General features: G+C 43.2%; 1 protein-coding gene across 4 annotated transcripts in view; it reads left to right on the top strand.

Moving 5' to 3' along the window:
- RNF130 (ring finger protein 130) overlaps positions 1 to 16,704 on the top strand; it is a 104,209-nt gene that overhangs the window by 30,189 nt on the left and 57,316 nt on the right. For all 4 annotated transcript variants that reach the window (XR_012647680.1, XR_012647679.1, XM_075010182.1 and 1 more), the window contains exon 3: positions 10,726 to 10,976. Coding sequence is in view for 2 of the 4 variants with exons in the window: in XM_075010182.1 (XP_074866283.1) it covers positions 10,726 to 10,976 (251 nt within the window). In the remaining 2 variants the exon portion in view is untranslated. The remainder of the gene's footprint in view (positions 1 to 10,725; positions 10,977 to 16,704) is intronic.

Here is a 16,704-nt window from a genome sequence, read left to right as displayed (position 1 = left end):
GATGCCAACAGTGGAATTCTAAACTGGTCTAACAGGACAGCCAAAAATGTGTGGTCTTCTGGTTTAATAATCAGTTATCCTTTTCACAAGACATTAGTCTTGTCGCTTGCCAGTCTTGATAACCTCTGTATTGAAAGCTTGAAGCTTAAAAAAATACACGAGGTGTTCTGTTGGGAAGAATGTTCTGTTTTAAGGCTAACAAATCTGCAGATAATGTGAAAATGCCTTGCCAAACTGGCGCACAACACAATTTCTGTAGCTTACTTTGAAGGTGATTTCCCAGTGTCGCTCTTTGGAAAGCTTCATGCACTTTCTGGATTTGTGTTCTTCAGAATTAATCTCTTCCTGTTTTTTTTTTTCTTCTTTAAGAAAGTGCAAACATTGGCTGTGCAGTTGTGAACTTTAAGTCCCAAGATAGTGAAGTCTGTAGGCAGATTTTCATCATTCTGTCCAATGCCTGTTCTTGCTAAAATGTTTAAAGTTTTCCTTTTTCATTCTAACTGCAATATTTGCTTACTTTTAAATGTTTTTTTTAATATAATTGAATATTGCAAATGGTATTCCTTAAGGAAAGGTTCCGTTTACCCTAATACAGCTGAGGGAGCCTGGTTGCATCCTGGTCCTATGTTTCTACGTTGTCCTTGGTAGACCAGTCAAGAATTCAAGCTTTAGCATCAATATTGCTGACTTTTAGTTGTCAAATAGCTTTGTATCACTATTAGAAAGAGCAAATAGGTTCCTTTTGGCTATGTCTACACTAGCCCCCCCTTTCGAAAGGTGGATACTAATTAGACACTTCAGGATATGCTAATGTGGCACTGCAATGAATATGCAGTGCCTCATTAGCATATCCCAAAGTGTCTCATTAGCATTCCCCTTTTGACGTGGGGGCTAGTGTAGATATACTCTATGTTTAGGTGAGAAGTTTTCATATTGCAAATCACTGTTATGGGAGTTCTTTACATTTCCAAAGTTTTTGCCTGGTTGTGGAACATGGTCATGATCCTGCCTAGACTACAAACTGAATTTTGCTTTCAGAGAGGTAGTTGTTTGTCCATTTCAGCAAAAACAAGGAGTCCTATTGGACTTCAAAGACTAACAGATTTATTAGGGCATAAGCTTTGGTGGACTGCAGCTTGTGTTGTCAGGTGTATGAAGTGGAAGCTCCAGTATGGCAGGGATTTAACTATCCATACAAGAATGGGAGTGTTGCATTACTATATGGAATATAGTGCTAATGAGCCTAATAAAGTCAGGATGGACGTGGCCTAAGCCACAGCTGAGAAGCTGAGAATACCTAAAGGTGGAAAATACTTTTTGTAATGAATTAGCCATTTCCAGTCCCTATTCAGACCCATTCAGATGGTGTCAAGTTTGCTTACGAATTCCTGTGCAGCAGTTTGATACTGCAGGCTGTTTATGGGGCTTTTTGCTTAAGTATGGATACTTTCTTAAGTGTGTCCAGGGAGACTGAAGTGCTCTTCTGTTTTTTTGAACGTTTCTGTTCTTGATGTCTGATTTTTGTCCATCTACTCCAGAAGATTGCTGAGAGGGTGTACCCCAAATCGCAGCGGGGATTCCGCGCAGAGAGGTCTACCGTTGACATGGTCTTCTCTCTAAGGCAGCTGCAGGAGAAGTGCAGGGAGCAGAGAGAGCCACTCTACATAGCCTTCATCGACCTGACCAAGGCCTTTGACTTGGTCAGCAGGGTTGGTCTGTTCAAACTGCTACACAAGATAGGTTGTCCTCCACGGTTACTCAAGATGATCCAGTCGTTCCACAAAGACATGAGAGGAACCATCCAATATGATGGCGCATTATTGGATGCTTTCAGAATCAGGAGCGGCGTCAAACAAGGATGCGTGCTTGCTCCGACATTGTTCGGGATCTTCTTCACACTCCTCCTGAAGCATGCCTTTGGATCTTCAACAGAGGGCATCTTCCTGCACACAAGATCTGATGGGAAACTGTTTAACCTTGCAAGGCTGAAAGCTAAGTCTAAGGTGCAGGAAGTCCTCATCAGAGACATGCTGTTCACAGACGATGCTGCTGTAGCGTCTCACACAGAAGACCAGCTTCAAAAACTGCTGGATCAGTTCTCCAAAGCGTGCAAGGACTTTGGGCTTACCATCAGCCTAAAGAAGACAAACGTACTTGGTCAGGATGTTGCTGAATCCCCATCAATCAGCATTGACAACTATACATTAGAGGTCGTCCACGAGTTCGTTTACCTCGCGTCCACCATCACTGACACCCGGACATTGGACACTGAGCTAAATAGGAGGATCGGAAAAGCGGCCACAACTCTGTCCAGACTCAGCAAGAGAGTGTGGAATAACAACAAGCTGCACACTCACACCAAAATGCAAGTCTACAGAGCCTGCATCCTCAGCACCCTCCTTTATGGCAGCGAGACTTGGACCCTGTATGCCCGCCAGGAAAAGAGGCTGAACGTCTTCCACTTGCGCTGCCTCAGGCGCATCCTTGGAATATCATGGAAGGACAGAGTGACCGCCGCCGCCCTCAAGCAAGCTGGAATCCCAACTATGCACGCCCTCCTCAGGCAGTGTCGACTCCGCTGGCTTGGCCACATCCACAGGATGAGTGATGGAAGGATTCCAAAAGACATCCTGTATGGTGAGTTAGCCTGTGGTGAAAGACCTCCCAGATGCCCCCAGTTGCGCTACAAAGATGTCTGCAAGAGAGACCTCAGAGAGGTAGACATCGAGCTGGACAACTGGGAAGAACTAGCAGACAACCGCAGCAGATGGAGGCAGGGGTTACACAAGGGCCTTCAGAAGGGCGAGGTGAAGATCAGACAGCTAGCAGAGGAGAAGTGAGCGCACAATAAGGACTTGCCAGACACCCACCACATCTGCAAGAGATGCAGCAAGGACTGTCACTCTTGTGTGGGTCTTCATAGTCACAATAGATGCTGTAAATGAAGTCCTCAATTGAAACTTTAAAGGGCGCGATCCATAGTCTATGCAGACTGAAGGATGCCTACTACTACTACCCTTTTGAGTAGAGACAGTCCTGTTTGTCCAGTGCACAGTGGCAGAGGGGCATTGCTGGCACAAGATGATATGTATCACATTAGTAGATGTGCAGGTGAATGAGCCCCTGCCAGTATGGCTGATGTGTTTGGGTCCTATGGTGATGTCAGTAGGGTAGACGTGGACAGAGTTGGCAGTGGGTTTGTTGTAGAGATTGGTTCCTGGGTTAGTGTTTCTGTTGTGTGATATGTATTTGTTTCAGGTTGCAGGGAGGGGTTATCCATAAGTGAGGACTGACTTGCCTGCTAAGGTTGGTGAGAAGAGGATTGACACCTGGGATAGCCTGTATGTCCTTGATGTGTTGGAGAGGTTTCAGCTGTAAGCTGTCAGCAATGGTCACTGTCATTCTGTTGATTTCTTTGTTGGGTCTGCCCTGTGGTAGGTGGCTTTTGGGTACCTGCCTGGCTCTGTCAGTCTGCTTCCTCACTTCTAGTGAATATTGTAGTTTAAAGAATACTTGATAGGCATCCTGTAGGTGTGATTTCTTGCTTGTAGTGTAGGTGAGCCTTTTGTCTTTGTGTAGTTATTTCACATACTGAATGTTATATATAAGCCTATGAGCTCATGAGCCTCTGAAATGCAGATGCCTGTGGTTAATTTGTATTTCTTACATGTTCTGAGAACTGCAGTCTTGAAAATGTGCCCTGTGCAATGAAGTCCATTGGTCTGTGTGCTTTTGCTTGAAAATACTGAACGTGGTAGGCTCCAAATTTATTCTACGCTTTAATGGAAGTATAGGATATTTCCTCTTCAGAATGTTCTGCTTGAAGTAAAACCATGTGGGTTGTATTTAAACAAGATTTATTAATACATTTTTTTAAAAAAATGCACAGTATATTTGCTTTCTTTTAAAGGGCACAAAAGCTGATCTAAATGGGTACCCTCCCTTAGACCTATGCACCACAGGTTGAATCTCTCTAGTCCAGCACGCTTGGGATGCCACCGATGCCAAATGAGAGAATGTGCTGGATCATGGGAAGTCAATATTATCTAGCAGCATTACCAACACTACAGTTGCTTACTGGGTTCTTTAGAAGACATTTAAGGGTGGATGACAGCTATATAACAGCACAAAACACTGAGAGCCTAGGCTGGTGGCTATAAAGAAACTTTATGGGACTATGGAAAACTTGGCCACACCCATGATAAGTGGTCGTCCAGCTAACTAAAATCAAACGGTATTATGGATTTTTCCTAGACTAGATGGTGCCGGACTAGAGGTTCAACCTGTGGTCTCAAAGTATGTGATGTTGGTAATCTTCTCAAGTATCTCAGCCTTGTCCTACCTCTACCCGCTTTCCCCGACCCCAAGTTGATACTGATGTTAACTTTATTATAACCAAATGTATCCTATAAAAGAGCATTTATATAGATCTCCCCTTTGAAAGGATATTAGTATTCTGGGCAAATGCAGGAAAAACCTAACCCTAGAAAGTATCTTTTTAATTTAAATTTTCTTGTGAAGGCGTATCTACAAAAATACAACTAATGTTTGCCTCAGCCCATGCTTGCCTCTTCCGCTGATAGGCAGATAATCTGCTCTTACGAGATAAGTCCCTTTCAGAGTGTTCTAACTTCTTTCCAAGGCTGTCTACCATAGCCTTTTCTAGTGTTACTAACATGACACATATGAAAAAAAAAAGTTGGTTAAAATGTCAGTAATCTGGAGCCTTGTGCATAATGTTACTAGGATCACTGCTACCCCAGTGAAGCTGCAATGATGGGATCTTCTCAGAAAAGGTTAGTGAAGCCAGAGGAAACGTAAATGGTTTTGCCTGTAGGTGATGCCTTGAAACCAGTTAATCAGAGGTGACTTAACAGTCTGTTCCTCTGGGATCTAGATATCACTAAAAGGTAAGAATGGAGTGAAATTGTTGCATATATCATATAAGCTTATAGCCACCTTCAGCCACATGAGACAGAAGCAGCAGTGTCCTCAGAAAAGATGTGATGCACAGATCCTTGAAGTACGTGGACTAGTGAGGGAAGTACACCTGCCCACAGGGACCTGTCACTGCTAACAGAACCAATTATTTTATTTGCTTATCTGTGAAGAGAGGTAGGAGTATATAAACCTAGGAGTGAGATGTTGCAGTTAATATGTTGGAGTTATTTTCACAGAGGAGAAAAGAATCATGCAGATGAAAGGTTAAAAGCAGTGGATGTGGTTTGAAGAACCATCAGCATCATGGGTGTTTAAAAAGAAAAAGGGGGGGGCCTTTTTCTGTTATCCATTTGCAGAATAAGCTTTGTGCTGGCTGTGAGGGCTCTGCTAATCAGCTGGGTGGCATTTGAATTTGTCATGGGTGGCCACACAAGTGCTCAGCTTACTGGGAACGCTGGTGCTAGATATCAAAAATTTTTGGAAGTTAAAAGTTTGAGGACTGGGATGTAACATAAAGGCAATGAGTTCGAATGCAACATATATGCCTAACCCTTTATTTTATCTTCATTATTTGTTTCATTAAAATTCTTCTGGGGAATGGAGAACTGTTTCCCTACTTTTCTACAGCAAAAAATGGGGAGACAGACATTGGATGAAGAGAAGCTGTTTAGAAAAACAAGTTTCTCCATCTGAGATATGTATCCTCTCTATCTCTGGGCTCTTGACATGTAAGCCTCTTTCCCTCATGCTGTGCCTCAGTCTTCCCGCTTAATCCCCTGTCCCCCACTGCCTCCTCCATCTTTTATCCAGCTTTCTCGATTGTTGGAGGAGGGCAGTTTCGAGCCTTCTAATTTACTTAGTCTGACCTCCCCTACAAACCTTTTCTGCTGAGCTTTCTTCTTTCTACACGAGCTCTGTTTCCAGCTTTTATGCTTCCAGCACATCTCGGGGCTTTATCTAATCTGAGCCAGCAGCTCTGATTGTACAGCTGTCAGGCCCTGCATTCCGTACTCTGCTTTTGGCTGAATCATGGCATTTATTCTTTCCTTCACTCTCTATCCAGACTTATTTCTTGCTTTCTGTTTTTCCAGAGTGACCTGGCTAGAAGCTTGCTTTTGTTACCTCACTACTTCCATAGCTCTCTTTTTCCTCTTGCTGCTGCTCATTTAGGGTCACCAAGGGAGTCAGACGTTTTAGGGGAACCCTGCAATCTTTACAGTTGCTGCTGCTCAACTCTGTATACCTCTAAGGCAATCTGTCATCACTAATTCTTCAGCTGTCAAAAGAAGGCTCACTGTATTAAATTTGCTAGATTAGTCAGTGACCCCAAAACTATCTGTAGAGGAGGACACAGAAGAGGGACTCCGTATCTCAATGCAGTCAAGACCATTGAAGGCTTGTCCTTTATTAGCTACTCCTTCAGATGGACCACCCCATGAATAATCCATTGGTCTTGAAGATTCTCGACCCATCTTCTCAAGGTCCCTGTTATGCACACACCAAAATGTTTCACCATTTTGAAAGATCATGGCTGACTTTTCTAGCTTTGTCTTGTTGCTGTAACATGGGAAAGATATAAGGCAGCTGATGGGTATGGGTAGTCTTGATTTTTCTGTCTCTTCTTCATTCTATTTTTCCTGGTCTAGAAATACTCAGTGACACTGCTCCCAATGGATTGTAGCAACTTGCTCGTTCACCTCCAGGTTTCCAGAGATCTTCACAAATAAGCAATGGGTATTCTGGGAAAAGATTGGAGCCAGTACTTTCATTTGTAGCCAGATGAGGTAGAATTTGCATATTAGCTATTGCAATAGCATTTTTCACTTGCATAGAGAAAATTCTTAGCTTTTGGTTCTTCTGTAAATGAAGATACGGGGCAGAATTGTGGTTGGCTGAATAACTTCACTTAAACTATGAAAATACACAGTTTCAGTTTATTAAGTATGACCTCAAATTGAAGTTCACAGCTTCCTGACCTTTGTCTTTTGATGACTACGGTAGTCCACTAAAGATTTTCCCATGAAGTAACAAATCATCTGCTTCATATCAAGATTAATTAAAGTTCTTTGCGGAATGTTGTTGCTTATTTGAGCTGGGAGCTTGGAAACTTTATCAATTTCATTGACACTGCAGAGGGAGTTTACTGCATTCTGTTACTCAGATTTTTAATTTTTACAACATGGTAGTTAATTGCATGTACTTAGTAAATACCTCTGCCCTCTTCAGATATTTTATCACACACCCCTTTCTCCTCCCCCTCCTTCTGAAGAAAAACTGCTACCACTTGACATTTTGATACCTCCTTTGAGAGAGAACTGAGTGACTTTTTCTCCCTTAATAACTTGGCTTCTTAGGAGGTGAAATATTCTTTAAAAAATCCTGCACTTTACATGGACTAATCTATGAAGTTGTAAAACAAAATCCAAAAGCCCTAATAAATGCTATTTATTTTCTTTAGAAGCAACAATTTCTGTGGATTTCTGTGCAATAGTATAAGTTCCAGAAAATAAATCTGCTCTAGTCTTGTGGTTCAAGTTTGCAGGATCTACAAGGATCAGAAATGCACTTTTTTTACACTAATCCAGTATGTACACCAGTGTCAGAAAAGAGCACTCATGACAATTGGTTAATCGGTAACGTTCAAATATGTCGTATCTGAATCTGCAAGTCAGCACTCTTTGTCTGCAATGCAAGCTGGGAGTGCTAAATAGCCACAAGTTGTTGAGGAACACTAAGGCTATGTCTACACTATGAAATAAAGTTGAATGTATTAAAGTTGACTTTGTAACCCTGGGTTTTATAAGGTCGAAATTGTTTCCCCACCTCCCCACTAAGTTGCCAAAGTTTGTCTGTTGCAGCAGCCAATCCCACAGTTTCCTTAGCCCTATAGTTTTTGGGGGTTTTTTTGTTTTGCTGGGGGCTTATGGGGCAAAAATACTCTGTAAGTGGTTGTGGGTGTGTGATGGCATCTTCCCACATTGTCCTTATTCCCCCTCCTATTGAAAACAAATGAACATTTTTCAAAAGTCTTTCCACAAAGCAAGAAATGGAGTCATTTGCATTACATACCTTATAACCAAATGTGTCCTGAGAGCACCCAGCTGATTAAACCATGTCAACAGTTTACTCAACTAGCTTTCCCCTGGTGAGCACAGAGTGAAGGAATCTGGATCTATGTGAATAGAGAGAGACTTAATATTATTCACAAAGAAGAAAAGTAGAGAATTCCCCAGGGAAAGAAAGCCACACAGGTGCTTGTGTTCAGAAGCTGAAGCACCCTTCTAAATGTGCTCTGGGAGCATCCAGCTGACTGGGCCATGTCAACAGGTCACTCAACTAATCCTAGGGGAAAGAAAAACAGTGATGTTTAAAAAATAACCCTAGGGAGCACCAAGCTTACTAACACATGTACCCATGATGCCCGTGCAACTTAGGAAAGATTTTGTATAATTCTTAAGCAAAGCAGGAAAGAAGGAAACATAGGGAATCTCAGGGAAAGAACAACAGTAACCTTGGAAAAAAGATCAACCAGCTTGACTGTGCCATGTGAACAGGTCCCTCAGCTAGTTTTCCCTTGGTGAAAATATGGCAAGCAGGCCCCTGAAGAGACTGTGGCTCCCCCTGAGCCACCTGCTTTGGGAAGAGAGAGTATGGGAGCAGGGCCCGAGGGCCAGCCCCCAACAAAACTCAACTGGCAGGGGCCAGCTGAGGGACTTATTGACGTGGTTCAGTCAGTGGATTTCTTAGGTAGGAGGGCAGCCCAGAAAACTCATGCTGACCTCTGGCGGGCCAGCCTCCTCAAACCTGTTGACATTTTTCTATCAGTTGAGTGCCTAGGTGGGGTGGGAGGGCACAAACAGCCCCGAAAATGTTTGCTACTGTGGGAGCCAGTGCTTCTCTCGCTCCCCCCCCCCCCCCCAAAAATGCAAAGCACAGAAGTCTTCACCCCACACAGGCCAGGACATGCTGCTTTCTGGAAACATGGTCCATGCTGCACAGCTGACATATAGTGTGGTGGGGTGGGATCTAGCCTGCAAGCTGCATACCACCTGTGGTGGGGGAGGGGCTGCTTCATGCAAATATGAAACAAAAAAGGAGTTTCTCAGCCTCTCCTTCTAAGTCCTGTGCAGGGAAGAAGCCTTCACCCTGCACAGGGCAGGACATGCCACTGTCTGGTCCCCACAGCCAATTTGCCACGTGGTCTGGTGGGGTAGGGGCTAATCTGCCAGCTGAAATGAGATCCTGGCTCTCCTAATAGCGCTATGTTTGGACTGTCTTTCATGGCTAGATGTTGAACACCACTTTGATCATAAAGAAACTAATTCAAATTGCTGGGCTTCCTGTTTCCGACTTCCTGCGCACCTGGAAAGTGGGCAGTTCACCCAGCAGATAAAACAGGTCTGTAACTGAAATAGTGAGAAGAGCCATTTTTAAAATTCACTTAAAAAATTAATCCTTCAAGAGCTGCAATGCATATGAATATGAGATGGTCCTTAATAAATAATGTCAAACCATATTTTTTGTTACCCCTGTTTTAAGAACAGCCACAAAAATGTGTACCAGTGAAACAGTTGTTACCCCCATCTCCAGGCTTTACTCACTCCAGCCCCCAAATCTGCCCTCCTATCCCAAGCTCTACCCCTCACTATCCTGCAAACTGTCTTGCAAACTATCCCTCCCTCCAGACTTAAGCCATTTCAGCTCCAAATGCATCACCCTATCAGCCCCAAACACAGCTCCCAATATTCCCAGGATTTACCTGGCTGAGACAACCAGCTCTGCCTGCTGCTCCTCCACAGCTGCCACCTCCCCCAGCTGCTGCCCCCACCTCCTTCTCAGCACAGCTCTGGCAGGGCAGGCTCAGTCACCTCTCCTGCCAGCTCTTCTGCAGTCTTAGAGTTCCCCCAGCTGGCTTCCTCTCCCTGAGTCTCACACAGTGCCAGCGTTCTAGAGTCAGCATCAGTCACATATCCAAACACACGAAAGCGTCTCACAGCCTCTGAAGGGATGAAGGATCAATTCCAAAGTTAAGACATCAACCAGCAGAACCTCTGATTATGTGCCTTGCTCAGGAAAGAGCTCCTATTGAGGGCAGATCCTTTTTTCCTCGCTGGCTGCTGCATGGGGCAGTGGCGCAGAGAGCGGAGTGGCTCTCCTCAGGGAAGCACCGACAGCAGCTGTGCTTCAGGTATAGAGCACACCACCCCAGCAGCCAGCAAACCCAGACTGGAGCACCACCAGCTTCCTCTTCTAGGGCTCCCTGCCACCATTGACTCTGCTTGCGGCGCTGCCACCACTTAAACGAAAGAAGCTAAATCCAGTTTTAATTGCAAGCTGTGTTTTAAGAAGCAGCAGCAGCATCTGCAGACACAATAGGAGTCAGTGGTGGCAGTGATCGGAGCTGCAAGTGGCTCCTTAAAGAGCTACAGGTTGCCGACCCCTGGAATAGAACATACACATTTTGGGCATTGTGGGATGCCTCTGGAGGGCCAATAAAACTGATTTAAAGAAACGCTGTTTCCACTTTAGCATTAAGCTGACTTTTTAAATTTGAACTTGGCATTACACTGCATGAAACGGTTGGTGCAAGAATATTGACCTGAGCACTTGTTAAAATTGACCTAATGGTATTTGCTGTGAAGACAGTCGTATTGTAAAATCGCCTTAAAATCATCTTTATGCTTTAGTGTAGACATAAATGAATCCTTTCAGTTCTTTGGTATGAACAGTGTGTCATGTTAATTTTAGATGTAAAGAATATGGACTTTTATCTGTCTTTCGCAGGAACTGGGGACATTGTTGCTGTCATGATTACGGAGTCCAAAGTAAAGGAGATCCTAAATTACTTGGAAAAGAACATCTCTGTCCACTTGGCAATAGCAGTTGGACCCCGTGTTCCTCCAAAGAATTTTAGTCGTGGCTCTCTGGTCTTTGTGTCAATATCATTCATTGTTCTAATGATAATTTCTTCAGCGTGGTTAATATTTTACTTCATCCAGAAGATCAGGTACACAAACGCACGTGATAGGAACCAGGTAAGTTGTCCCTTGCTTCTCTCTTTAGGTGTTTTTATTTTTATATATTACAGTAGTTAACTGTCAGATCATATATGTAATGTACTATGGTATTAACAAGTACTGCATTCCAAGAGCGTGTTTACCAATGGAGAAAAAAATTATTAGCAAATGCTTTGTATGATGAGCAACAGTTATTGCAAATCTTCATACAGAAGTTAGGGAGGAATACTATTTTATACCATAAGATACTGATTGTGATTGCAAATTGTTTATTACTGGGCCATAAAATGAAGTGTGATCTAAGAAAGCAGATTATGGGTTATTCTACCAGTCCTAACCTGAGAAATTTTAAAGTGAACTGCTGAAGAGCTGTATGTGGTAGGATACAATGAAAATCCTAAAGAGAGAATGTGTTCCCTTATAATTATTCTTTGGTTTCTGAAATCTGCTAATCAATGTATATGGAGTTATTTAAAGTGAGTAATTCCTTAAGAACTCTGAGTCATTTTTGGTTAGTATTACAAACTGATATGCTGTACAATACAATATTTTCCACTTCTTCTTTAAGTAGGGTCCCTATGGGTACTCCACTGTACATATATCTAAGTCCCTGTGCTTCTGATCAGAGCGCTTTGGTAGCAGTGTCTGTTCAGCCAACGCGTATGGCAGAGCACAAGGGGGTAGCACAAAGTTAACCAACTCTGTGAAGATAACAAGCTGTCCTGTTTCACCTTAAAGACTAACAGATGTATTAGCTAATGAGCTTTTGTGGGTAAGATCTGAGGAAGTGTGTATTACCCATGAAAGCTCATTACCTAATAAACTTGTTAGTCTTTTAGGTGTTACAGGATTGCTTGTTTGTGAAGCTACAGACTAATACAGCTACCCCTCTGAGAATATCAACTCTGTGCAAGTAAACTTTGTTTTTATGCAACCGCCCCAGCTATTTATTAGAGCGTCATTAGCAGTTCTAAGTAGATTGATCTTCAGCTTGTTTAAATCATCTTTTTTCTCCCTTTACTCCATTTATTTTTTATTTGGCTATTACCCACAAAAGACTTAATTCTTTCCGCAACTCCTGTCTGGGTCCACCTGTGGACATGGTATGCCCAGCTCTCTGGACTTCAAAAAGTTTCTCAGTTGAAAGGAATCTATCCTAGTAACTTAGACATTCTTGGTAGGTTCTGCTGCCTGGAAAAGGAACACGTCCATTGGAGTATCAGAGGGGTAGCTGTGTTAGTCTGTATCTCCAAAAACAACACGAAGTCCTGTGGCACCTTATAGACTAACAGATATTTTGGAGCATAAGCTTTCATGGGCAAAGACTGCTTTGTCGCTTGCACACATCCAGTAGAAGCGTGGTTTGTGCTAGCAACTGGAACCCAGATCCAGAAAGGATGGGGAGCCGAGGTTCAAACTCAACTCATGCTAGCATGCTCTCCTCATTTGCACCTATGAAGTAGGTTTTAAAACTATCAGAACAGCATTGTTTTACTATTCTTCTGCATAAGCAAGTACTGTAGATGCTTCAGAGTCGTTAGGAGATTGCAAATGGAATGGTCAGTAATTCCACTGTAAAATGATGTTCTCCTTATGAAAAAGTTTCAAGGCCACAGCTCTACTGAACTAAAAATATGGTACCTTTGTATGGAAAGGCGGAGGTGCAGCTGGACAGAATTCATATATTAGTTACTACTGACTGACTTGGAAAATGATGGCAGTTAACAAATTAGAAATGGAATGTATCGCTTATGTCAGTGAGAGCTGTGATTATGTAGGCTTGGCATCTTACTTGACTTTCTGAAAGCTGCCCGAGGATATTCAGACCAAAAAATGAGTCATTAAAAGCCTAGTCCACAGGGGAACTGTCTCTTCAGCTCTTACGGACTTTGTTGGGTCCTGTACTCAGCACCCAAGAGTGATATTTTATAGCTTCAAGAAGCTGATCCTGAAACAAACCATTATTTTTAACAGAGAGAAAGCCGTGCTAGCCTATATACTATCAAAACAAAAAAGCAGTAAAGTAGCACTTTAAAGACTAACAAAATAATTTATTAGGTGAGCTTTTGTGGAACAGATCCACTTCTTCAGCCCATAGCCATACCAGAACAGACTCAATATGTAAGGCATAGAGAACCAAAAATAGTAATCAAGGTTGACAAATCAGAAAAAAAAAAATTATTAAAAGTGAGCAAATCAGAGAGCAGAGGGTTGGGGGTGGGGTGGAGGGGAGTCAAAGAATTAGATTAAGCCAAGTGTGCAAAAGAGCCCCTATAATGACCCGCAAGATTTACATCCCGGTTCAAACCACATGTTAATGTGTCAAATTTGAATATAAAAGAGAGTTCAGCAGCTTCTCTTTCCAAAGTAGTGTGAAAATTCCTCTTCAGTAAGACGCAGATTCTTAAGTCATTAACAGAATGGCCCAACTCCATTAAAAAGTTGGCTGACTGGTTTGTGGATCAGGAGTGTTTTTATGCCTGTTTTGTGTCCATTAACTCTGTCTTGGAGAGTTTGAAGTGTGGCCAATATACAAAGCACCTGGGCATTGTTGGCATATGATGACATATATGATGTTAGTTGAGGAAAATGAGAATATGCCCGTGATTCTGTGACTAACCTGGTTAGGTCCAGTGATGGTATCCCCAGAATAGATATGTGGACAAAGCTGGCAGCGGGCTTTGTTGCTAGGAAAAGTCCCAGGACTGGTGTTCCTGAAGTATAGACTGTGGCTGTTGGTGAGAATCCTCATAAGGTTGAGAGGTGTCAGTAGGAGAGAACAGGCCTGTCACCTAGGGCCTTTTGGAGTGTGGCATCCTGATTAAGGATATGTTGTAGGTCTTTAATAAGGCATTGCAGTGCTTTGAGCAGCAGGGAGAGGGTGGGAAGGGCAGGATTGGAGTGGAGCAGAAAGAGGAAAAGGTGGAGGCCAGGTTACTTGCTGCTGCCAGTTCCATGTCTCCTCCTACCCCTCCAGGTCGCCCTGGACACCACATGCCACTGAAGTGTGTGGCCCTGTAAACTGTGGGGCGCAGAACAGTTGCTGCATTTCATCCTATGGCTTTGAAAATAATGCAGAATTTGGAGGAACTGAGCTGAACTGCTGTAATATTAGTGGAGCACAGGCACAATGGGCCACTTGTATTTTCTTATAGTGAAGGGGAGCTAAAGAACCAAGGAAAAGATTGCAAACCTGGCTGAGGTCCATACAGTGAATGATTCTGATGTTTCTGGAACAATTTTTAGTGTGAGGATGTGACTTCCCCAGCTCACCCCATCAACACCCCTCACTGCCCCAAGCTTGGACCACAGCAGGGGGCAGCTGCAGAGTTCTGGTCATGGGGACAATTGTCAGGGCCTCACGAGCCTGCAGCAGTGGTGCTGGCAGCCAGGACTCCAGTGTTGACCACAGAGCCAGTGGGCCTGGCCTGTAGGACCCCAGAGGCAGCAGGCCAGTGGCCAGGACCCCCTGGAACTGGTAGCCAGGACCCTGGGCAGCAGTGGTGCTCCTGGGCACAAGGCTGGCGGCTGGGACCCTGACACAACGTGCAAAATCCATTGTGGTGGCGTACTGCCGCACACCCACACCCCTGCTTCCTGCACTTATGGATTCTTATTTAGATTTCAGGCCACTTAACAGTGTAGAACAACTGTGACTCATGCTATTCCAGGTTCAACCTCTCTAGACTGGCACGCTCTTGTCCAGCAACATCTGTAATCTGCCATGATTTTAGTTAGCTGGATGACTACGGCTCATGGATGTGGCCAAGTTTCTAGTGGTCCCGTAAAGTTTGTTTCCAGCCACTAGTCCTGGCTCTGAGTGTTCTGTGCTGTTAGTTAGCTGTAATTCATCCCTAAATATCTTCTAAGAGTCCTGTGAACAATGTCGGTGTTGGTAATGCTGCTAGACAATACTGAACTCCCGTGGGCCAGCAAATTCTTTTGTATGGCATCAATCAGGTCCCAAGGGTGCCAGACTAGAAAGTTTCAAGCTGTACAAAACCCCATGGACCAACTTAGCTAGTCTTTGAACTTTATATTGTGCTATTATTTTCACTTTCAGCAGTATTTTGCCTTGTAGCTGTGGCTGCAGTATGAAAAGTTGCTTAGTCACTCATGACACATGGATTTTAACTGGACTCTGAAAGTGATGGCTTTGTTAAATGAACATGGGCCTAATGGCCAAATTTTATTCTCTCCTCCTTTTGTTCCCCCACACCAGTATTTGTCAAGCTTTTTTTTTTTAAATAAAGTATTGCTTTTGAAAAGTACCTCCAGTACCTAAAATTTTCAGACACAATTTTTTTTTCTACCATTGCAACACATTTTTTAAACAACTTAATTGTAACTGGTTGGTTGGTAGAAATTGCCTATAGGTCATATACTTGCCATCATACTTATGATTGTGCAAAAAGAATAAATGAATAAAACATAAAATAAGTCCAATTTTGTATTCATAAAGAAGATTGACACACTTAGTCAATGTACCTATGGAACAGCTGTGCATACCCCCAGGGGTACATGCACCCCTGGTTGAGAACCACTGCCATATGTTATGCCATTTCTTTATGGGAAAGGCTTAACAAGCCTCAGAAAGCTCTGTATGCATTCTTGACATTCTCTTACTCTCCACACTGAGGATAGAATTTGCTGTCTCTCTAGCTCCTCTGGTTGTTTTGAAATTCTGAAATTTGTTTTGCTATAGTCACTGCTTAAACAAGAATTTTCAAGAGGCATTGAAGTCCATCTGTAGTGACTTGCTCTGTGATGTCCCTTTTGATATGTGCAGTTAATAAAAGGATACCTTATGATACTTTCTGCAGCTCTAACAACTGTGCTAAATGCTGCTTGAACAAGCCTAAAGCTAATGCAAACTTTTAAAAGTTTCATCAGTGACTGAAGATTTCCTTCAGTTATTGCCAGAAATATTGATGCAATAGGTCCCATACAGGACCTGAAAATTTACTTTGGGTATATTTAGCTGCCCACGCTGTAAGAGGTACTCATCATGGTTCCTTTGGATATTGAAAGTTTTTAAATATAATTATTACTCAAGAAAGATGCATGGGGTGTTAAATTTTTCCCCCCTGCAGCCTCTACATGGCTACAGGCTTCTTCCCTGTGCACAAGCTTTAAAACTGCAGCTCTGTGGGGAACATGCTCTTATGACCTCTTTTACTTTCTTTAGATTTTTTTCAAAGGTCAGAGGAAACTTGATGAAATTTTTGTGGTTTAAAAAAACTCATCTTATTAAAATTTAATAAGGAGGTGGCAGCAGCTAGAACTCAGTTTGAAATGCTCAGATGTGTTGTAAAGGAGAAGCCAGGACTTTCAGTGATGCAGTAACAGATAATTTCTGAACTGTACTGTTTTTAAGCTAATATGTTTAGAAGCACACTAGCCTTTTACAGAAATACAGTAAACCCCCACTTTACGTGAATTCAACATTTGTGTTAATTGTATTAATGTGAATGTTGAAATCCTGAGCCAGGGGGAGGCTGCTGCTAGGAGGAGAAGGGAGGTGGGGGAGGAAAGCCCCTCAGCCCCAAGGAGCTGGGAGCCAGGTGCAGCAGCACCTGGTCTGTTTCCTGGCTCCTGCAAGCAATCAGGAGGTGGGAAACTGACCAGGCAGTGCTAAGCCTAGCTGCAGGCTCCCAGAGGCGAGGAGGAGGAGGGAGGGGTCCTTTTCCACCAACTTATGCAAAATTTGAGTTGCACAGGGATTGCGAGGAATGCAACCCCTGCA

This window comes from Carettochelys insculpta, chromosome 15 (assembly GCF_033958435.1).
Source record: "Carettochelys insculpta isolate YL-2023 chromosome 15, ASM3395843v1, whole genome shotgun sequence".
Taxonomy (NCBI): domain Eukaryota; kingdom Metazoa; phylum Chordata; order Testudines; family Carettochelyidae; genus Carettochelys; species Carettochelys insculpta.
The sequence above is the reverse complement of the archived record's forward strand: the minus strand, read 5'-3'. Positions and strand labels throughout refer to the sequence as shown.